At 43.4% G+C, this 23,283-nt stretch overlaps 1 protein-coding gene across 3 annotated transcripts in view; it reads right to left on the reverse strand.

Moving 5' to 3' along the window:
* Positions 1-6,796: 6,796 nt before the first annotated feature.
* LOC119379302 (armadillo-like helical domain-containing protein 3) overlaps positions 6,797-23,283 on the reverse strand; it is a 67,330-nt gene continuing 50,843 nt past the window's right edge. For all 3 annotated transcript variants that reach the window (XM_037648573.1, XM_037648572.1, XM_037648574.2), the window contains exons 23-25: positions 21,242-21,320; positions 18,354-18,470; positions 6,797-10,187 (exon numbers count right to left, since the gene is read on the reverse strand). In XM_037648573.1, the coding sequence (XP_037504501.1) occupies positions 10,095-10,187; positions 18,354-18,470; positions 21,242-21,320 (289 nt within the window). In that variant the 3' untranslated portion in view covers positions 6,797-10,094. The remainder of the gene's footprint in view (positions 10,188-18,353; positions 18,471-21,241; positions 21,321-23,283) is intronic.

Here is a 23,283-nt window from a genome sequence, read left to right on the forward strand (position 1 = left end):
TGCGAACCACAAGACTGCTTCAGCTTTATTATGCTCCACAAGCTGAAAGCCTTCCAACACATGCACTTCATCTGAGAATGCTTCAGTAAGGCGCGAAAGTACAAGCCAACTTGTTTTCTTCATATACCTAGCAGCTCTACGATCATACGTTGTAAACCAAAGTGATAATAGGCTTGCAAAAAATGCTGGAGAACGCAATAAACGCCAATCATACGTTAGACATTTATCAAGAAAGTTATTATTTACGCACATGAAAGTGTATTTCCAAGTGAGGAAGTTTTGCTAAAAACCCCCTCAGCCGGCCATGCACATATATTTTGGCTACACATCTGAGGTACCATCTCGTTTCGTGGAAAGGATGCTTCGAATCGGCTCATTAATGGAGGAGCTGCACTGTGCTATTGCCAAGCCGTTAGGCGGCGAGCGTCACTGTGAAGACCATGGAGGAAGGAACGAACTATTAGAGAGCGTCACGCAGCCTGCTTTGGCAAGCGAACGCTCCAGTCCGTGAAGCATCAGTGTCGGCCCAACACATGACCTCTCAGATGCAGCTATGTGTGTGTCTGTGCTGCCGTAGCTTTGTATGCACTGAACGCACGCTCTTAGCCTCTTACGTGTGTACATTGCTTAAATTCCCCCCCCCCCCCTACAGTGCTGACAAGGCATCTGAGGCGCTAGAATGTAGCGAACACATGAATCCGACGCGGTCAGCCATTTTTTAGATGCGAAGCATCTTATGGCAGAGTTCAATCCGGTGGTGGTGGTGTGCGGCGTGACCACCCTTACTGCGCATGCGCAAACCCTCTCCACTGTCACTCCCCTCCTCTCGCGCGCCTTAATCTTTCCTGCGCAACGCCGCGATGAGCACCAGCGCATGCGCGTCCCCTCCTCCTCTCTTACGCCCCCCCCCCCTCTCGCGCGCCTGTCAACCGCGTTCCCCGCTCGCCCTGTCAGAATTAACAGCCAGGCTAAAGGGAAGACACAACGCGCGTAGCGTTCCTCTTCGCGTTTCACGACGCGAGGTCGGTAGCATGCCCAAAGAACGCCAACGGAACGCGATCGTGCAAGTACTCCGGCTTCGCATCGCCTCATGGTCCCCTTCAGCGGGAGATGGTGTAATTTTTTATTTGTTCTCCTTCTCACTGGTGCATGATCGGAACATTTTTTCTCTATCGTTTCGAAAATTCCGCCATGATTTCTAGATAGCAAGCATCACTGCCATGTTTTTTAGAAACAAATATGGAGCAAAATAAATAGTCGGCAGCTCTACACAAAGGTTCGAGAAAAAAAAAAAAGCGAGGCATATCTTGCACTAGTGGTGCAAGGCTAAAGACACAACGGAGCTGATCGGTACCTTGCTGGTCCTGACGTTTCGAGGTTATGCCAAAGATATGAATTGTCGAGTTGCATGCGGCTGTTCCACATCTCGGTAAAGTATATCAACGTGGCCCTCCGCAGCAGTTCCTCGTGGTTAACGTCCGTGGCGTGGCTCTGCAGCGGCCTCACGTTGAGCAAGGCTAACGTAAATTCGTCTTCCCGACCCCGTCAAGGGCGGCCCCGCAAGCTCGGCTAATCGTCTCGTCACGACTGGCGGAGCAGAGCGGTTGCGCGCAATGTCGAGGCGGGTGGACGAAGCAAAGCGCAGTTGCGCGCGGTGACGTCACGGCAGATGCGCAGCTAGCTGGCAGGAGCTCGGCGGAGCCGTGTCTGGGCTCGCGAAGCAGGCGCGAAGTATACATGTGCCTGGCTATGCCACTGGTTGCTAGGCAACGCGCGGTGACGACATCGCGGCATGAATAGCTCCGCTGTGAAATAGGGAAACCCGTGCCTTCTTCACCTCAGAGCTATGCAACACCGACTAGCCCGACGACGTTCCCTTTTGCCGTGCCTTCCACAACTCAGTCAAGCCCTGACCACTCAGTTTCAAGGTTACACGACAAGAATGGGCAACACAGTGTAAGGGCTCTAACCCCTCCCCCCTTCACGATGCCGAAGAATCTCTCTCTGAAACCTCGCCTTGGCACCGGCGAAACGACCGGCAGCGTCGTCACCGTCGTTCGCGCTCGGTGTCACGGGCGCGTTCTTTCTCGCTGCTCTCGGCGTCTCGTAAGTTCGTTGTTCCTCGGTCGTACCACCCACGGCCGCTCACGGAACATGACAACGCCACAGTGAGAATGGCCCCGGCAGACGCGCGCGATTCGTTGCGGGAGTGGAGCTATGGACATATACGCCCCAAACACGTGGCCAGTTACCTGCTTTGACGCGAAAGAATCCGACATTTTCTCGCATTGCTCTCAACGCCAGACGCACTCGTTATTCGCTACGAGATTGGTGCTACGCCAGAAACACGTGGCCAGTTGCGTGGTTGCCCTAGTGGCCACTCGCCCCTCGCACTCGGATTCAATTTTGTCGACGCGACCTTTTAAAATGATTTTGCCTGTTCCTATAAAACAATATGTAAAACAAGTTATCAGCCGTCATTTCTCTCTCTTTAATTCGCTCTCCATCTTTGTTAGAATCACTAGAGACCCCCCTTCGTTGGACCCAGACCTTAGAGGCGCTGCGCCGTGCTCCCGAGCGGGCTGCAGAAATTAGGCGCCTTTTCCTCTTCAAACCACTACCACCACCACCACCCAGACCTTAGCACTGCATGGGTACGACGTGATGGGCCGGAATGCGTTTTTTTTTTTTTGTCTTAGTTGTGTAGCGTCACGCTCCCTCCAAACTTTTCCTTCCCCCACGATGAGACGCAATAGCATATCCGCACGCGGCATTCTTTCCCCGCGTTGTCCCATGCACCGGAGTGGATGGACCGCGTCATTTGACAAGCCCGCCCAGCCTGTGTTCGCGTACAAGGTGTTCTTAGCTGACTTGGCGTGGGTGTGATGCACCTGGGGCTCATCATGTAGCCACTTACAAAAAAAAAGGAAAGGAACGGTTGGCTAGGTGAATTGCAGTCAAAAACGACACCCTCACCTTGCCGAGGACACGAAATAGTGCGCACAGGTCTGAGGTGAACAGCGTGGCCCGTGCAAAGAACAGAAAGCGGTTCATGGCTGTCTCTGCTATAGTCCTGATGCACTCTGAGCTCTTGAGATTATATTTACCGCTAGCAATGGCGCTGTAAGTTTGGGGCTGATGCACAGATTACTTATCGAATATCAGCAACTGTGCATGGGTGTCGAAAAGAATGATGTAATCATTCTTTTCGCGTCGGCACTCAGCGGGAGTGCCGACGCGCGTTAAAGCTCAAGCGGTTCAAGCTCATCGCACTAAGGATGCATCAGCCATGCCAAGACGACGGAAGTAGCCCGCGAGTCCCGCCTCGTATTCAAACCCAAACGTGTGGCCGCCAAGACATCGCAAGAATACGCGTCTTCTATAAAGCAGACCTAATGGTATTCGATGTATGAAGCACGGAAAACGAAATGAGCTTTCCGCAGAAAACTGTCGACGCCGTCTGATGCTAGCGATCGCATGACAGCGGCAGCGAAACCGCACGCGCCTTCAAGCATTTCGTGTCTAATCCGTTCGCATTTCCGAGCTCTCTTCGTATACGTATACGTAGTATACATTCCTTCGAACAACTTACATAGACCTACCCTCTTCTTCAGCGGTGACACTTGGTTTACCCTTTTCCTTCTCTTACAATATTGATGCGCGGTGCATTTTCAGTTGCAGTTCCGCATTGGATAATTAACCGAATTCATGTCCCACATTAGTGACGAAGCAGTGCGTGTTGCAGTGGCCATTTCACTTGCGCGTCATTGACTGTACCTCGAAAAGCAGCCTTCGATAGGAAGGGCGCGTACGTGGCTTTTCTTTTGGTATTTCGACCGTTCTAGCGCCAACCCAGACGTTTCATATTAAGGCGAAAGCATTACATGTCTCATGCTAACGTAATTTTGAACGAAAAGCCGGCGTGTCGTACAGAGTCAAATGACCACCCGCGCGCCTCGTGGCTCGAGGCGCGCGAGCTGCGCGTTCACCTTGTCTTTGCGGCGTTTACGTGAAAGTGCACGGTAAAATAGCCACACCGGATAGCTTTCGTCTTCGAGTCGGCTTTGGCGAATACACATGGGACCCTGTGAGCTTTTTTTTTTTTTTTTTTTACAGACACGACCACTACGTGATCGGTGGCGTAGCCAGAAATTTTGTTCGGGAGGTGGGGGGGGGGGGGGGGGGGGAGGCTCGCATGTCACCATCGATATAAATATGCATATATACAGTAAAAGCTCGTTAATTAGACCCCCGTTAATTCGAATAATTCGGACGTGCTATCTGGTCCCGGCCAGTATATGCATTGTTTAATGGCATCAAACTCGCTAATTCGATCATATTTGGTCGCAACCTGGTTAATTCGGACGACAGCGCGCCAAACACGAAGCACCGCAAATGTGCAACACAAAGGAGCGAAAACGGCGTTTGCGAACAACCGAAACGGCCGCGGACAGTCAGAAAGCCCTGCTCACCATCTACGACTATGCATTAGCGAGCCAGGTTTATTCCGCATCAGATTCGTTTCGCACAGCAGTTTCGCTTCGACTCTTGGTGTAGGCAGCGCGTGTGCCTTCAGAACTGTGTGAGCGCTATGATCGTGTCTTTAGCGACCACGGTTTCGTCCACAGCGGATGCGGCACTCAGTAGCTTCGTTTTGACTTCGGGCAGTGCGCGCGCACTGTCACAAAAATCAAACAATGTGGAAGATGAAGAGGTTCAGCCGCGATCCACACGCTGGCATAAAACTCGTTTGCTATACATTGTGACGTACAAATGATCAGTTGCTGCCATTTTTCCGGCGAAAAAGTTATCGTCAAGTGCGCGAGGCGGTGCTGGTGGTGGCAGTACGTAGCAAGGGGTGGGTTCAGAGTCGCGTTTCAGTTCAAGACACGGGGGTCTGGAGCCGCGGTCCCATTGTGAACGAAGGGGTGAATGACGAAAATTGCGGCTTTTACACTGCTCGTATGCAAAATAAGTACAAGATTTACGCATTCATCACAAAAATGAAAATGCGTTGATGTAATATACACTTGTTAACTGTTTTCTTAATACTTTCGATAATTCGGCTTTTAATTTATTCGGATTTTTTCGCGGTACCGTGAAATCCGAAATAACGAGCTACACACACACACAGACACACACACACACACACACACACGTGTGTGTGTGTGTGTGTGTATACCGGGTGTCCCAGCTAACTCGGACCAAGATTTTTAAAAAAAAACATGCGCTCTAGGAAAGTACTACCTGCTGTATATTAGTGGTAGTCGTATGTACATACAACCTGTATATTTTTAATTACTAAGCATTAATTACGTATTACCTTTAATTAGCCAACTTTTTTTTAATTCTTGCTCAAATCAGTAAAACGTTAACTTTAAGTTGTAGGTCGCCTCAAGTAACCCCAGAACCAAGGATTTATTTTCTTCTGAAGTCTGCCTGCTTGTTTTTTCTGAGAAAAAGCAAAAGCGCGCGAAACACGTAAAATATGAAATAGACGCGCGCTCGGGCGCCGCTACTCGAGCGCTTCCAAGCGTTCTTTGATTGATACACGGCGGCGTTCGTTCATAGTACAGGGCTTCATGCTGTTGAACGGACGCGCATCAAAAGACACCCGCGTCTATCAAAAGGCATATATATCATTTTGCTAATAATTCTTGCATTAAGTCGGAGTAAACCATTTACAATCGTGAATTCACCCGTCTTTTGGAACAATTTCGTGTCTGAAGAGATGTATGTATCCTGCACCCAGGCCCGTAACTAGTAATTTTTTTTCGGGCCCACTTGCTGAAAACCTTCAATATTTGAGAAAAACGTCATTGCGATAGCAATTATATGGACAATCTCGGCTGGAAAATGTCCGTCCCCGTCGCCGTCATTCACCGTATATGTATAAGTATGTATACATATAAAAAAGCCACACAGAAAAATAACTCAAATTTTTTCCGACGCGCGGAATCGAACGGGCGACCTCTCGCTTTGCAGCCCGCCGCGTTAGACGTTAGGCCACGACAGCACCGTCTTTCAGCCTGCTAACGGCGAGCTATTTATATACACCATGTAATTCAGCATGCTTTCTTAGTGGCCACATAGATGGCGCGACGTGCGCGCGTGTGGCACGCTTTAAAGATCGTCGCCCCGCTTCTGCGAACGCCGTTGCTCTTCGCTCTACAGGGCGTGGTCGCTTTCGTGCGCTTATCTCGAGGAAAGAAGGGGCGGCCGGTGGGGTGCTTCGCTTCGCTCGCTGCAGCGGCCGCGTTTGCGAAAGGAGCGCGCTGTTCAAACAGAAATAAGTAACGACTCTGACAATTAGTTCGCGCTCGTCTTGTGTGTACCTGTTCGTTCGTTTCGTGCGTCCTGCTTTATGTTTGAGCAGTGCGCTTCAAGTGTCGAGCTGTGACGCATTAGTTCGCGCTCGTCCTGTGTGCGTTCTTTTCGTGCGTCCTTTGGGCTCGAGCGACGCGCTGGCAATTTCGAGCTGCTTTCCGTTCTTCGCATTGCATTACAATTTATTGCTATCGCATTCATTGCTTCGCCGTTGCGGCGAAACTGACTTTTTTTCTGATTCCAACTGCACCACAAAAAGAACGACTGCCCACAAATGCTAGTAGAAAGACCTACACCATAAGAACTTTAAAAAACAGCAAAAAGAAAAGTGCCACCATGGTTTGCAAAACAAACCCTTTTAGTTGACCAAGTAAATGATACGCATGAGCAGCTACCTCAGAAATGCAAACGTATCGTAGCCCTGTCCAGAATAGCAATATATCGAATGATCCGTGCATCAAAACATTGCTAGGCATAAATAGAAAGGTGTTTATTTGCAGAGCCAGGCTATCGTAAACAAAGGCAACGAGGCATACAGGAGTTGTTTTTGGTAACGAACACTGTTTTTCACTACAAAAACAAAAATGTTCTATACTTATACTAGCAGAGTACCTCAAATGCACACAGAAGTCTGATATAAAGCTTCTGCCACACACTTATATATCCTAGAAATTAAGCTACAAATTGTTCTGGTAATTGGGATTCTGCAGCAACCTCTATGAACAGCGTAAGTGGAAGCATCTCAAGAATGGCGTAATGGCACTTCAAAAGACCGAACACTGATATCACTGTTATGCACAAGGAAAGCACCTAGAGTTAACCATTGTTCGCGCTCAAAAAAAAAAAAAAAACACCGGTCATATCTCAACAAAGAAATAAATTAGGCATGCATAGATGGACACAAGTGAAGAGAAATAGACCACAAAAAATGACATTTGTGTTGTCTGTTTCCTTTCACCTGTGTCCCTGTCTACACACGCAGCTTTTTTTATATGATTAATCCCACCCAGTTAGCACAACTTTGTGTCGTTCTAAGCCACATCACATGCTGTTGACATATATCTTGATGATTTATGAAAAAAGAACTCCAGTAACGAACTAAACTGCCAAATTGCTTGGAACAAAAAAACACGTGAGCAGCAATCGTCTGACTGCTTGCTGTGTGGCCACAAAGCACACAAAGAACAATGTGATAAAAGAACTTAAATAGTAACAAGCTCACAAAACAGCTAATAAAACATTACTAAAAACTGGCTGTTTGTTAAACGTAAGTCAATAAATATAAAGCAACAAGCGCACGTCATAAGAAACAACATTTACACTAAGAAGGTACACACTCTGAACAAAACAAATTTCACTTCTTGTTCACTATGAAAATTGCTACATAAGATGTCATGAAAAAATGCACTTTGTGTGAACCCACAAAGGCACAAACTTTATTTCTTTTATGGCAAGAAAAGCCAACCAGAGGTGGAAAACTGGTAAAGTAAGACTGACAATCGTTCAGCCAGCTTCGCAAACGTTGGTACACCTTTGCAATACAAGATCTCAGTGTCACTCAGTGAATTGTACTCTACCCTGTCAAATGCAGTAAGCCAAGAATGTTGACTAATGCAACAAACACGTCCTCAGCGCAGCCAGCCCGCAATAAACTCTGCTGAATCACTAAATTTGCAAGCAAGCATACATACATCTGAGTCTCTCACCTGGACCTTACTGCCTTACAGAAGCCTACAAAGTGACTGCACCAGCTAACCCAAATAAACAAGCCCAATAATCACTATCTGTTTCACAACAAGGTATAAATGAAACAAGAATTAAAAATAGTACTATGCTTCACATGACAAGAATTTCTATTTGTAGGGACTTTTAATATATGATTGAACCATCACGCTCAGCAATCATTTCTGATTTGGACATACATTCTACATCGTGCAGATCTTGAACCCAAACATAACTTTGAATAAAGTTCATTTTCTGCTAAAGAATTTCACCTACCTGAGGTGTAAGGTGCATTTGGCCATTAGTGGTCTTTTAGTGAACTGTCTGATGTTTAAATGCCTAGAATATATCATATAAAAAAAACTACTCACTGCCAGCTCCCAATAGTGTCATTAAGAACAAAAATATAAGGTGGAATCTGCATTCCTTATTATTTCATCTCATAAAAGCAACCTTGAACAAAAGAAAAGTAGCAAATGTGGTCTAATATGCTTGGTTTAGTGCTACAAAAGAACAATATGCTAGGCATGCTGGCAACACATACTTGAATCTAGAGTGCAAAACAGCACTGGATGAAAAAAATATAACTAGTGAGCTGTTTATTATGGCATTACAATTATTATTATTATTCAAAGAAAAAGGGTGAGAGGAACATGCCAATAAATCCACTTACTAGGAGTACTGGAAAATTAAGCCCTGAATGAGCATCAATAGAGATAATATAATACAAAAGCAAAGAAGAATGAAAAGACAACACAAAACTACTGCGCTTGTCCTGCCCTCTACTCGTAAAATTTTAGTCTGGGGACAAACTTATTGGCACAGCAGTGCATGCTTTTAAATGACCCTTTCATGTTTATAATGCTTTTACTCTCTGTGCCACGCATCAAATATTCTTTAATGATCTGCTGTCAGTTATCTGTACACAATATATAAGCTCAAACAACCACACTTGTAGCAATCAGACTGAATAAGGCTATGTACATCTTGATTTGCAACTTGCCAAATATGGAGCAATTGCTTTTTTACTTGAAAAAAATCTTCAGTTGTTAAAAACAATCATTGAGAAGTTCACTTAAAGTGAAATTTTGAGACAAGGATGTTTCCGCAGATTAAAAAATTAGAAAAATGTAATTAAGAAAAATTTACAACACAAGAATTGAACCATCCATATTGAACTTGTCTGCCACGAAATTACACAATAAATTAACATAATTCTGTAATGTCTTGCAAGTTTTTAGGTAAAGCATACTTTTGTAAACATGAAATAAGAAGCAGTGGAGATTCCTATTTTTTTAAGTGTTTATATACGTGGCAAATTTCAAAGTAATTACATCAGAAAATTCACTGAAAGTAGCCATCAATGACTTCAGAAATGTCTCCTTTTCTTTTGAAGGTGGGCAATATTTTTGGTAGCAAAACTTATTTCCAAATTGAGCATTAGGTTGAAGATCCACAACACAGATTAGTTTAATCAAATTTTTTAAACTCAAGACATGGCTGTTCAACTAAACCTACAGCAACCTGTAGTGTACTAGTGCATTATTTTTTCGTTGTTCTATCACAATATCTAGAAATGGCCTCCTGACAAAAACATCTTTTTTTCCATAATGCCACAATAACGTCTTTCACTTTTTCATCAGTACTATGGCAAAGCCCAAAGGTTCATAAAGTCATTCACCTCAATGCACTCATGCAGAACACAACAGAAGTGATTGGTTGCAGCTTGCTCGCAGGAAACAAGTAGGCTATGAGGTTGTCTAGCTTCCGTATTTGTACAATTATATAAAAGTTGAGGTGCATGAGCTGCTGCACCACAGGTGGAGAAAGGACAACTTGCACGAGCCAACGAATGAGAATTTAAGCACATATCTTACACCACAGGTTACCGCACACATACAAGACTAAGTTTTTGGTTTGGTCCAATCTCCACTGTTAGTCTCACACATTCTTCCAAATTTAACCTAGCCTCTTTCCCACCCTAGCATAAATGCAAACGTCATCTGGAAGCTGGAGATCAATCCTAAATAATTCAAAAATTTATTCTAGGCTATGGTAGAGAACTCCTTCAAGACGTTGTCCTGGCCCAAACCTGACAGTGTAAGCTTCTGCCTGAAGTCCGAGACCACATTTCGAATCTGCAAGAAAAAGAAAAAGTGCAAACCCAACCAAAACATAAGTTTTTTACTAATTTTATTGTGGTTCAAACTGATTTACATCGATATTTATCTGAGAAGACCACACTTTTATGCTTGGATATCTTGAAGTTGATTAGGTTGATTACTAATCACTCATGGTGTTTATATGGACACTAAATATGAAATACAGTCATACCTTGATAACAAGGTTGTATTTGTAGTTAAAATTTAATCAAATTGCAAACTTCGTGAAGTCGATGTTTTTATGGTTTAGTAATATAGCAATGTTACATGTTCACAAAAGAAAGTACTGGTGAATATAGTGGTGCGCCATAAGCTGTATGTACTATCGCTCTCAGTATGAGCTACACCACGCAAGCACATGGCCGAGTGCACTACAAGGGCACCACTCGTGGCATACTTTCGAGTTATTGGGAGAGAGCATGGCTATCCCTGCAAGCGCGTAGCCCCACTTGCTTGCTTTCAACCTTGAAGTCATCATTTTCGAAGCTGATATCACCGCAGGGCAAAACAAGGGCGAGCGTGAAAGCAAGTGGATAAGATGCACATTCTCAGGAACAGCCAAACCTTCCCCTGATAACTTGTAAACATGTCACTATCGGTGCCCCTGTACAACCTTACAGCGAGCTTGGCCCCGCGCTCTGGAAGTTCAGCTCATAATGAGTGCGATAGTACTTATGAAAAGAATACAGCACTGACACGCATGGGGAATGTTGTATCAAAAGCAAATATTCCACATAGAAAATGCCCACTACAAGAAGCCTCTACTGCACCATACCAAGTGCACATGAGTATACTAACTTCATTCCAGCTCACCAACACTGGGTACCCATTTTGTTAGTGCAACCACTCAAAATGCTATCTTCATCGTATAATACTGCTTAATATCATACTTGCCAACATGTGAAGCTCAAAATTTCTAAAGATTCCTACGAATAAGACACCAGAGGAAAGGAGCCAGACAGCACACGCTCCTTTTAAGTCCCTGAACAAGCACTTTTTGTAAGACACAGTTAATTACCAAACATTTACCTTTAGACATGGCACACTGATAAAAGCAAGCTTGAAGCGGCAGATATTAACAACTAACACAGTGCTTTAAGATCACGATGACATTTTCAGCGACTTAACTACTGCCAATTTCATCTGCTTCTGTAATTGGCCTAATTACATGCTTTCGTATGCGCTCTTATTCACTTCATATTTATAGCCTAAACAAACATGTTTAATAGATACCCCTCAAGTGTCGTATCACAATCAGACTAACCAGAAGAATGAGCTTTTCCAAGAACACAATTTATACTTTGTCAAACTTGACAAAACATTAATGATATTGAAGAAAGAGCCTACATACGATAACTTTTTGGAATGTTCTGGGGAGTTGGCAGGTACGCATTATATTCGTTCGCAATAACTTTTCTTCGTTGCCATAGGGGTGCTTGAATCTCACTTCCAGTTGGCATTTTGCCCTTCCAACTAGCTATTAGTGGATTTCTGAGCTCATGCGTTTGATATAGTAATAATGAAATATATTTTATTTCACTTCAACTTGACTTGTGTAAATATGCTGTGAGACCATGACCCAGCACAGTTTCAATACCGATGCAGCAAATGGCACGTCGGTTCATTCTTCATTCAACACTCAATGTTCCTCCTCACTTTCCAGCAACATTTGGACATGAAAGGATTATCAAAACAATGGTAAAGTTATTGTTGAGTGATATTTTTTTGCCAGTCGCAAATACTGCACGTACATGTATGCGATGGTGTCAACTCCATTAACCCTGCTCCTGGTGTGTGTGTGTGTGTTTTTTTCTCTCACACACTGCTTCTTATTTTCAATTTGCTATTTCAATAGATGTTTCATGCTACAGAGAAGCTGATTCTGCATCAGTTATTTTATCTGAGCCAGAATTCAGTTACAGTTCATATATTTCTTCAACTGTCAAAGTGAGAACGAACCTGCCATGCTAGCTTGCCATCAATGCTCTGCCAAGACAAAGTGGCATAGCACTGAGACGCATGTTTTACCTAACATCAGAATTATCTAAAAGTTCTACGTTCTTACGTGACTTCTCAATTGATGACGCTAAAATCTGCAATGCTCACTGGGCACAAGTCGCTTCAGCAGAGGCAGACAGTGTTTTAAATGCAAAACTGAGTTTACTCAGCAAAAGCAAGGGGTGCGTGGGAGTAGGTGTTCAAATTATCGCTAGAGTGTCAGTGTAATGGTTAAAGGGACACTAAAGGTAAATAACAATTTATGTCACAATGAAAGGTCCATGTTTGACAATGTCTAAAACATCAATAGTATATTATCAACAGCAGTGCTCTACTAATCGAGAAATTAAGGTAAATGTAGGACACAATATGCGCCACCAGTGGGACATAGTGGAATGAGCCCTATGACGTCAAGAGTCCCGAGTACAATTAATTGCTTGTACTCAAACTACTTATAATAAAAAAATAACATTCCCCACATTACAAGACGTAATAAAATGCTACTTGTGCGTTACTATGGTGAACGGCGCAGGTGGTTCAAAAGTTTCGTTTTCACCGGGCTGCGCTCCGCTCACGTGATCGCATCTCAAGGGTAGTTTCATTATCGCATATTGCTGCACGGGCTTTGCTGGCTCGCGAAACTAACTTTAACTGCAATTTAGAGAAAATGCCGCTTACATCTTCAAAATTGGCTAGCGCGAAATGGACAAGGACTACAAAGGAACACAGATGTACAGGACAGGTGCTCTGTGTTCCTTCGTAGTCCTTGTCGATTTCGCGCTAGCCAATTTTGAAGATTATGAACCAACTAGCCCAGCAATGTATACTATTAATGCTGCTTACATGTAATGTTGGCTGCAGCAACGGAATCAACGACTTTCCAAAGTGTGCAACAGAGGGAGCTCAGACGTTCGAAGTGTCTAAGTGCCACACTTCTACGAATGTGTGATGAACAACAACAAAATCTGCTCGTGTGCTCACTTCATTTTCGTGCAGAGGGTTATGAAATTAACCGTAATGTAAGCAAGCCCACCCTTCAAAGTACACTGCTTCGTCGGTCTTGTCAGGATGCTGCATGCCCACATAAGGCAAACGCAAGTATATAAAGAAATGGTTTCAAGGTTTTAGAAAAGCTAAACTGTATAAAAAGGAAGGGCTACATATCATTCTCGTGGCTGTTTTTGTGAACCGTCCCTCTCCGCGCCTCAAAGCCAAATGAGTTGTCAGGTGCCTTCCGCACGACTCCTCGGAGAGGATGAACATTGGTCCGACGTGTATCACACAAGTGCACACAGATTACATGGGTTGATCGTGTCACATTTTGGCGGCACAGCGCACCAGCGGCCCAAACAGAGGCTCACCGAATGGCGCAAGCACAAATGCACACATGCACATGGGGCGGCCGTATTCCCACACTGACAGCCAGATCACATGCAGCTTCCAGACTCTACACAGCAGTGTCCGCGGAAAACATCGCATTACAATGCAAGCAGCAGCGGCCAGCAAAACAAGCATAACAAGACGTATTGCATGCGTTTCTGATGGAGGCACAATGTTGCCAAATAAAGGGAAGTGCTGGTGTAGCGCCCGCTAAAGGTGGCTTAGGGGAGTGCTTACGTGATGAGTCCTTGAGAGGCGGGCGGTTTGAATTGAGCTAGACCACTAAAACATGATTTTCTTTCAAACTAAGCATTTCTTTGGCACGAAACAATCACTACAAGGAATCTGGAATGGTATTTCAAAAGTCCACGCCGAGTTGTATTTTGCCTTTAGTGTCTCTTTAAAGGGGTCATGAACCACTTTTCCAAGTAATGATCTAATGACCTCAGTATCGGAGTTAATTACTGCCTCCCGAATCGATTGCCGCCAAAATTTCTTGCATCCGTCAAGAATGAGTGGAGTTACAGGGGTTTGGCGCATGCTTTCAGCGCTTTCTCTCTTTTCTCGTGCCGACGAGCGCACTGGAAACTACACAGGGAGGGATGGCACGGGGGAAAGAAGTTACGTCAGCGCGCATCATGAAACGCGATCGCTCTCCTGCTGTGATTCGCGTGCGCGAGTGCAGCTACCGTGTACTAAGGAGTGCAGCGCCAGCAAGTGGCGGCACCCCGTGGCAAGAAGCACATCTGATCCGAACGCCGCTCTTGATTTACGTCGGCTATCGGCCAATGAGGATGCTATGTCTTTTGCAACGCGGCGATGCAGATCGCGACGTCAACCGGCAGACGCCCCGCCGACCGACGAGAGTGAGAACCGGCCTCTGTTTGAAAAGAGGGCGCCTGAAAAAACAGCAACTTCGCGTTCCGCTTGTAGTCTTTACGCGGCGCGCACGACTGCAATATTTGGCTGAGCAGTTCATAGCCGTGTCAGCTTTCCGCAGGATGTGTTTTTTCAACAAGCCCAAGGGGTGCTTCATGACCCCTTTAACCCTTTCATAACCGCGCCTGTAGAACGTGGGTCACCGGTGGCCCGAACGCGCCGAGCGAGAATTTAACAATACGGGCGCTCCTATCAACTAGTTTCGCTATCTAGAACATTATGTAGGCAATGTTTTATTTCCTGCATAGTTAGTTTTTTTCCCGAGCGGTGGTGATTTTTAACAGCGACTCAAAGATAGCGGTTCGCTTGGTTTGTTCGTGTAAATGGCAGACGACCCGGTATTGAGACCCTCTTGGAAATATTGTTCTTTGTACGATTCTGTTGCGTCTACAAGCGATTTTTCTGCTGTTTCTAACAGAGGATGATGTCAAATCATGGAAATATAGTTTGGATGACAAAAAACTGTAGAACGAGTCCGAATCATAGTCAGGTGTTGATCAGTATGTTAAGCTTTCTAGAACACTGATTTTTTACTCTGAATCAAATGTCGTAAGGATGTCTGCACTATTATATTTAGGCTTATGTGAATAGTAAATTTTAGGTTCGAAGCGAATAGTGATTTGGTGAAATAATTTCAAATCGAATTTGAATAGTATATATCACATATTATAAAGAAAAATGAGCATATCTGTTATGAGCCAACAAACCTGCACAATTTTTTTTTTAAATTGAAACAAGGCATGTGAAATTGTCATTCTTTTTGGTTCAAAGGGAAGTGGAAGAAACTTTGCAAAGTAGCAAGATTTCACTTTCGGTAGAATGCAAGTGATAACCCATAAAATACGTTACCGTTTTAAAATTTACTATACTTACAGCATATAAGCTGGTATAACAAGCTCTTAAACTTAAAAAATGATGAACCGATGCGAGGGTAATATGTTCATTTAGCCTTGAAGTGGGGCTTTGCAGCAGTGCAAATTTCCCCTCGCTAGGTGTATTCACGGTATCGCGCCCCTCCACTGCAGTGAAACACCTTTACAGGAGTTTACATGCGGTTTACATATGTCCATTCATTTCGAATACTTCAAAAGTTAGAATAATTTAAATTTGTTTCAAAGCGAATTTGAATACTGTAATATTCGTTTGAATATTTGAAGTGCTCAAATATTCGCACATGCCTAATTATATCCTTTATTTGTAGTGTCTCAAGAGTATATGGTAAAGATTTGGTGACATCTTCAGCCAGTAGAGAGTAATGTTCAGCCCAAGAAGGGTACCCGGCCGTGTCCTCAGAGTAGTGTTGTGCAGTGAAGCGATATGTGTCACAAGGAAAATTGGCATTTTGGGCATCTTTTTCACAGTGAAAGTAATAAACAAGATTTGTGTCAACAAAAATGAGCAGGCTTGGTTGCAAATCCTGTAAAAGCAGTCTTATGCCAAGAATGACGGTTCTTGGCAAATAGTCACGGCTGCAGAGATGGTGAATTTCATTCGCCTGCCGCTCTATATGGGTATTTTCGAGCTTCCACAACTACACGTCACCAAAACAAGTACTACATGCAGAACAAGTCCTACCGATTGACGAAGCGGATAAAATACAAAAAGTGGTATGAGATCAAGAAACTTGACGAGGAAACAAATGCCACTAGTAACGACTGCTTTGCCTAGCGGCACACCAACCCTAGAAAAAAACTTTTTTTACATCTTAGAGCTTTCAGACTTGGCTCCACCTATTTTGATAGTGTCAGACATTCAAACGTGAAGACTTTTTTTGAAGCTTACAAGTTTAGAATATTTTTATTGTGTGCGGTGAAGCCATACTTTCGGATGTTTTGGTGCTGTGTTCAGTGCTACCTTTTGGTATCTGAATTTTTTTCTGCGCTGCTATTTAGCATATTTTGCTAAAATAGCTATGGATCAATAGCAAATGGATTCTTCTTCTTAATTATATTTATTGTATAACTTTGTTTGGAAAATTCGCAGAGGGAAAAAATATAACCATGCAACCTGGTGGAACAATGCAGTTTTCACTGGGAAGACAAAAAAAAAAAACTCATTCATACGCTTTGTGAGCTAAATCATTCAAACTTTCCTCTAATATAGAAAACTGTCGAGCAAACATTTTGTATATTTCAGACTATTTCTCGTTTTTTTTTTTATGATGGGAGAACAACATCAAAAATGTTTGATGCAATGTTCAATAAATCTTGTATTTCATAAATATTTTTGCATATTATACCCCAATATTAATTTTTTCAAGTACGTAATACCATTAAAAAGTACAATTACCTACTTAGCTTTCTATTGATTAGAGCTGTGCGAATAGCAAAATTTTGGGTGCGAAGCGAATTCGAATAATAAAGATTGAGTGCGAATCGAATCGAATAATTTCGAATTATTTTCGAATATTTCTCAAACATTTTTCGAATAATTCGAAGTGAAATTACAGAAAAAGTTGCAGAGAATCCCTAAGTATGTTCTTGTGAGATAGCAACATGAAAGTGTTTCTTTTCGCTAGGTTGATGAAGCGCTGGTGGGGTGGTGTTTCATAGCTGTCTTATCAAGAATGAAGCAATGTAGAGGCCGAATTGTACGTATGCACATGATTTGGTGCAACCAAAGTATTGCCGACAACACTTTACGGGATAGGCAAAGATGCCATTTCCTCCGCCTCTCCTCCTCTCTTAACTTCTGTGGAAGCTAAACTAATGTGGCGGACAAGGGGTGTGCTCCCTTCAATTCCGGAGTTCCAAATCTGCCTCGTAGACGTCGATATATAAGAACATCTGAAATTTTGGATGTTAAAAAGCTTCCACTTCCGATTTTTCGGACTTCCTGCCCAAATTTCAGGTCCAGCACAGCATTAATTTAGTCCCCAACTCTGCCACATCTTTCATCTCCATATTGGAACCAGCGCTTTCTTGAGTTAATACATTTGCGACCGTAGCGGAGCTTGAAAGGCAGCTTTGCCGCAATACAGGGGTGTGATGAGGTGAAGCATATTCAAAATCTAGGGACCACTTCCAAACGGACGTTGACTGTCTTTTGGCTAAGTTCGACCGTAACGGACCTTGAAAGGCAGCTTTGCCGCAATACGGGGGTGTGAGGAGGTGAAGCATATTGAAAATCTAGGGACCACTTCCAACCGGACTTTGTCTCTTGGCTAAGTTTGACCGTAACGGAGCTTGAAAGGCAGCTTTGCCGCAATACGAGAGTGTAATGAGGTGAAGCATATTGAAAATCTGAAGGGGTCACTTTCAACCGGACGTTGACAGCATTTGTCTTTGGGAAGTTCGAATAGTTCGAATAGTAAAATTTCAGTGCGAATCGAATCGAATAGCAAACACTATTCGAAAAATATTCGAAATTTCGAATATTCGCACACCCCTACTATTGATATATAATGTTACACTTTATCTATCACATTACTCATAATAAAAAATTACTAAAGCATATAAAATGTGGCCAATTTTCCCACGGTCACAAAATAGTTAAGCTAAATCTGGGGAACAAATAACACATTTTGCGAAATCATGGGGAAAACATGTATGCTGCTAATTAGAACCAAGATGACGAAATTAGTAAAGTTAGTTATACAGCACATTTTATAAATTAAAGGTCAATTTTTTTCTTCAGTTAGGTTGTAGTAAGTTATGCTTTTAAGGAAATTACAGTTTCAACCTAATACCGGTGTCACAGGGGAATTTTTTATCATGATCAGGGCCAAACAGAATTAGGCTCCATCTAGATCAGGTGCCACTGCACGGTCCATTTAATACGGCGAAGAATATATACGAAGAATACAGCAAAAAACTCAAAACTCACCATGAGGGTGAAAAATGGAGACTCTTTTGGTTTTTCCGAGTACTTTTCGTACTGATCCAGATTGTCATGAAGCTTTAGTGTCAACGTGTCATAGTTGCTCCTCACAACATCCAAAACCTGCAAGATGGCAAAACATTGGAGGATCTAGGATCATCCCATAAAAGAGCAAACAACTTGAGAAAATTTCAATGTGCTGTAAAGAATTATTCATTGGCCTTCTTGCTCTAATACTCCTGATCCTTCTTATTGTTGCTTGTAACAGTAAGAAGGGCAATGCTTCATACACTGGAATGAAGGGATACCTAAAGAAAACAACAAGGTCAAGCTAGAATGGTAAATTACACAGCTGCAAGACCACATAGGTCATTCTTAATACACACAAAGAAAGTGCAAGCTAAATAAGAATACAGAATTGAAAGACAGGTGCCAATGCTATGTCCAAATGCCCATGCCAGCTCCGGTGGCATCACAAACTTTGAGAGCACCTGCTTCAGACTTGTAAAACATTCCTCAGTGAGGAATGCTTCACATGAGGGAATGTATCATTTATTGTATTATTCATAATGAGGAATTATATTATTATTAAACACAAACAGACACAGCATGCTTACAACTGTTGGTAACTTTTCTTGCATGAAAACCGGTAGAGTTCTAAAAACTGCAATAGAATCCATGATCACGTCAATGTCCCTTGTGCCACAGTTAAGGTGCAAAGTTCGAGTTGGGAAACTATAGCCTGCAACTAAAAATAACAATATCTGAGGTTTAACGTCCCAAAACTACGATATGATTATGAGAGACGCCGTAGTGGAGGGCTCCGGAAATTTCGACCACCTGGGGTTCTTTAACGTGCACTTAAATCTAAGTACACGGGCCTCAAACATTTTCGCCTCCATTGAAAATGCAGCCGTCGCAGCTGGGATTCGATCCCGCGACCTTCCGGTCAGCAGTCGAGCACCATAACCACTAGACCACAATGGTGGGGCCTATAGCCTGCAACGAATAGTACTTCCTGCGCAAAATAATAGGGTTATTAAGCAGTACATTACCAGTTTAATCTGGTTTATTACTTCCCTTTAGAGCCTCTTTAAAAATACCGTTAACATACGAAGCTCTCAAGGTCTGGCAGAAGTGAGCTGGACTGGGCTGGTTGGTAGCTTATTAGAATGGAATCAAACAATACTTAAAAGGGCACTGACACAAAAATTTTGGCCTCGCATTTTTTTGCTGCAATGTGTTGCTGGGGGCCTGTTAGTCATAACACGGTACATCGTTTGCTGCCGCATGCGACAGATAATTAATTATAGGCTTCTCATTACCGATCAGTCTCAGTTTCGGTTTCAGAGAGCTCCAAAAACGACAAGCCGCCGGATGCAACTATCACCACCTAGCGTGTGCAACGCTCGACCACGTCAGCACACAGAACTGTGACGCACTTCCGCATGGCACGCATCAAAAAGTCCGTTAGAACAGGAAACGGGACAGCAGTGTCGCCAAACACAAAACTTTGAACGGATGCGCCATGGCCACGGACTCGCGAGCAGCCGCCGTGTAGTAGTCTGCTGGAGCAAACGCGGCAAAAAGAAAAATAGCGGCTATGACGTCATCATAACTTGTTGCATTGACTGCAGCGTGGTGACGTGAGGTAAGTAGGGGGGTCACCGTGAGTTACTGTTGAGGGGGCGGTGCTCGATCGCGCACGCAAACTTCAAAATTCATGTAAAATACCTTCCAAGCTATGTTTGCTGTTGATATTTTGCAGATGATATAGGCATGTTCACGGGAATTGATCCCGCAGGATATCTTCGCCGCGAAATTTTTGTGTCAGTACCCCTTTTAGACAGGACAAAATAAAGATGGCGATAAAGATGAAGATGACATGCCTGTCATCTTCATTTGTCCTGTCTTAAGCGCTCCATCTCAAGGTATACTACATTAGTAAAGATAAAAGTAAAGCGTGAGACATGGCCACAAGACACGCGGCTGTGCACATTATTCCCAAAAGCATTTGCTATACAGATACCAGTTAGCTAAATTCAGATAACTAGGGTTAGAATGGTTTGCTTTTATCCGAGATAGCATATAGTACACTTTCAGGTGACAAAAAGTGCCTCAACAGCAATGTGAGAAAGGGCAGTGTTACATATGAAGGAATGAAAGATACCTGCTCAACACAGAAACAGTGATCGGTATTGTCATATTGCCCAAGGAGAGATAGCCTTTTTTTTTCACCATTATTTTTGTTTGTGTGCGTGCGTGCGTGCGTGCACACATGCATTCAGGATCACAAGCAAATGGCAACCACAAATATGGCTTAAAGCAGAAGCCCTGCATCTGGCCATGTTGCCACCTTATCTTTAGTTGCAAATACCACACAAAGACACCTGTGCTAAATCCACATTAGTGTGCTGTGCTTATTTTATCTGCCACTTGAATGTGCATACTTTCAACTCACTATTTCATAGTGTACACAGCAGTTTTACCCTGTGTACCCTGTGGGAAGCTTGTGTAGCCTGTGTGTATGCCACAGGGTACTGTGGCATACACAGCACTGCTGAGACCAAGAGCTGGCAACCACCATTACGGTTTGATGCTGCACCAATGAAGTAATCTTCCCGCAGAAAGCACAGTCGCGAATTGTGCAAGCAAGCAAAACTTCCCCACAAATTCTACTGCCGCAGCCTGCCAACATACTGTAAAATGTCGTTCTCACCTGTAGGAGAACGGTCATGAAGCACCAGTATATTTCTAGTAAATATACACTAGTGATGGTTTGGCGAATGTGCAGAATGCCACATAATACTGTTGCCAGTGCTTGAGCTCTTTGCCTGTAGTAGTGTGTGTACAAAACACAAAATGTTGTGACAGCATGCAATTTTTGACCAGACCTGTTTTTCTGTCAGTGCTGACATGTGGTTAGCTGCAGACCAAGAATCAATCTTTGGTGTGAAGTGGTTCACGATTGCCCTGCACAAATACAACAGAAAAGTGATGAATGGAGATGAAACGTTAAGAGGGTGAAAACATGCAAAAAGGGACACGGAGAATGTGGCACTCATTGAAAACCATCCACATTCATTGCCAAACAGTTTTTTTACAACATGGCTCTACAGAGGAGGAAAAGAAAGCGGAAAAAAGATCATCAGAAGTAAATACGATGGCTTTTAAAGGCTCGTTTTTTTTTGTTAGACACAATATTAATGAGAACTAACAGACAATAATGCCAAGAAACGTATAGGAGATGTTATTTGTAATAATTTGAATATAAATGTGAAGAAAGTAAAGTGGACGAAAAGATAACTTGCCACCGGCAGGGACCAAACCTGCGACCTTCGCATTCTTTTTTTCTTCACATTTATATTGCAATTATTACAAATAACATCTCCTATACTTTCCTTGGCATTATTGTTTGTTAGTTCTCATTAATATTAGAAGTAAATATATACAATAAACCAAGATACAGAAATGTTGCAGTACTTTTGCATACACCCTTACTAAACCACAGGTTGTGTGAACTAAAGGATGGTAATATTTGTCACAGGCAACTCTCAAAGCAGGTAAATGCGGAATCTTAATTATGCATCCTGCATTTTCGAAGTGACCCACACTTCTGACAAGATTGTTCAATGCGCAGCAAACCACTTCAGAAACAATAGACTTCACAACCATGCATTCTTGAGCAGGATTCGCACACACAATTTCTTCCCCCAGTTGATGTGTTTCCAAGTTGCCATATATTTCTTCCTTGGCACAAGAAGAAGGTGTGAAGTGCATGCAATCCATGCAATCAAATGCTGCTTTCATTTAGGTAAGGCAGTTTTGTCGGAATGTAGTTTAAAATGTCTCTGCCAACTGCTGGGGACATTTCTCGAGGTACAGAAACAGCCCACAGAAACAGTTCTTGTGGTACGTTAAATCTCATAGCAACGCCAACTGCTTGCATCACAAATGTAAATGGCTGTTCTGCCATGCGTCAAGTTCCTCGAACTCGTCGTCATTGACCAAGAACTTCAGCGGCTCATCTGGCAGCAGTACGTGCTAACAAAGCATGTGAAACGCAATGACGGATGCGAAGGCAATGTAACACTCATCAGGTGGCGGCATGGTTGCATTCATTTACCTGAAAGCAGTTGCTTTGCATCACCGGTAAGCTTAGCTTCGAAGATGTCGCGCCTGAGCGCACTCGAGTATGTCGTTCTTGACATCAGAGCCCAGTACAGTCGAACCCGCATGTATCAAACTCGCAAAAAGACGGAAATTAGTTCAATATATCGATAATTCGATATACAACTTTTAAAGAAATTGGTATCATATTTTCTATGCAAATTTCGGTGTGCAAGTTGGCTTCATGGAACTGCTTCACAATAATGCAAGAAACACGCCTTCACGGCAATACACTGATTTCTCTTTTTAATTTTATATTTTTCCCAGTTTGTAGTTGGGGATGTGGGGTCATATGCAGAGGCTGGAGACACAAAGGTGATAAAATATGGTATCAATGAAAATAGCGCCTCAAAATCTTCATACACAGCTGTACATACTCGTCGGACGACGGAAGCGTCTAGTTTGCCCTGGCCCTAATAGTATTGGCCTTGTTTTTCTATATCATACTTAGCATGCTTCTTGGGGTGATGTACGCAGAATCAACACAAGGCTTCTTTTCCCCACATTCGACTGTATTGATTACCACCAGCATTGTGGAGACCAGCAGGTTCTCTTTTTTTTATAGCATCCATCTCATTAACAAAACAAGCAGAGAAGCAAGCGGCAACCCCGCACGACAGGCCAGCGGCACAACGACGAGAAATCATGGGAAAAGCGCATGATGTCAAGCAGTAGTTCCTACTCACTCCGTGCGGCGCCCTTCTAATTATGCAGCTCGCTCTTCCAAATGCATGCAGGAAAGTCCCTTTCCGTGAGGAAAAGCAAA

Source organism: Rhipicephalus sanguineus, chromosome 1 (genome assembly GCF_013339695.2).
Source record: "Rhipicephalus sanguineus isolate Rsan-2018 chromosome 1, BIME_Rsan_1.4, whole genome shotgun sequence".
NCBI lineage: Eukaryota > Metazoa > Arthropoda > Arachnida > Ixodida > Ixodidae > Rhipicephalus > Rhipicephalus sanguineus.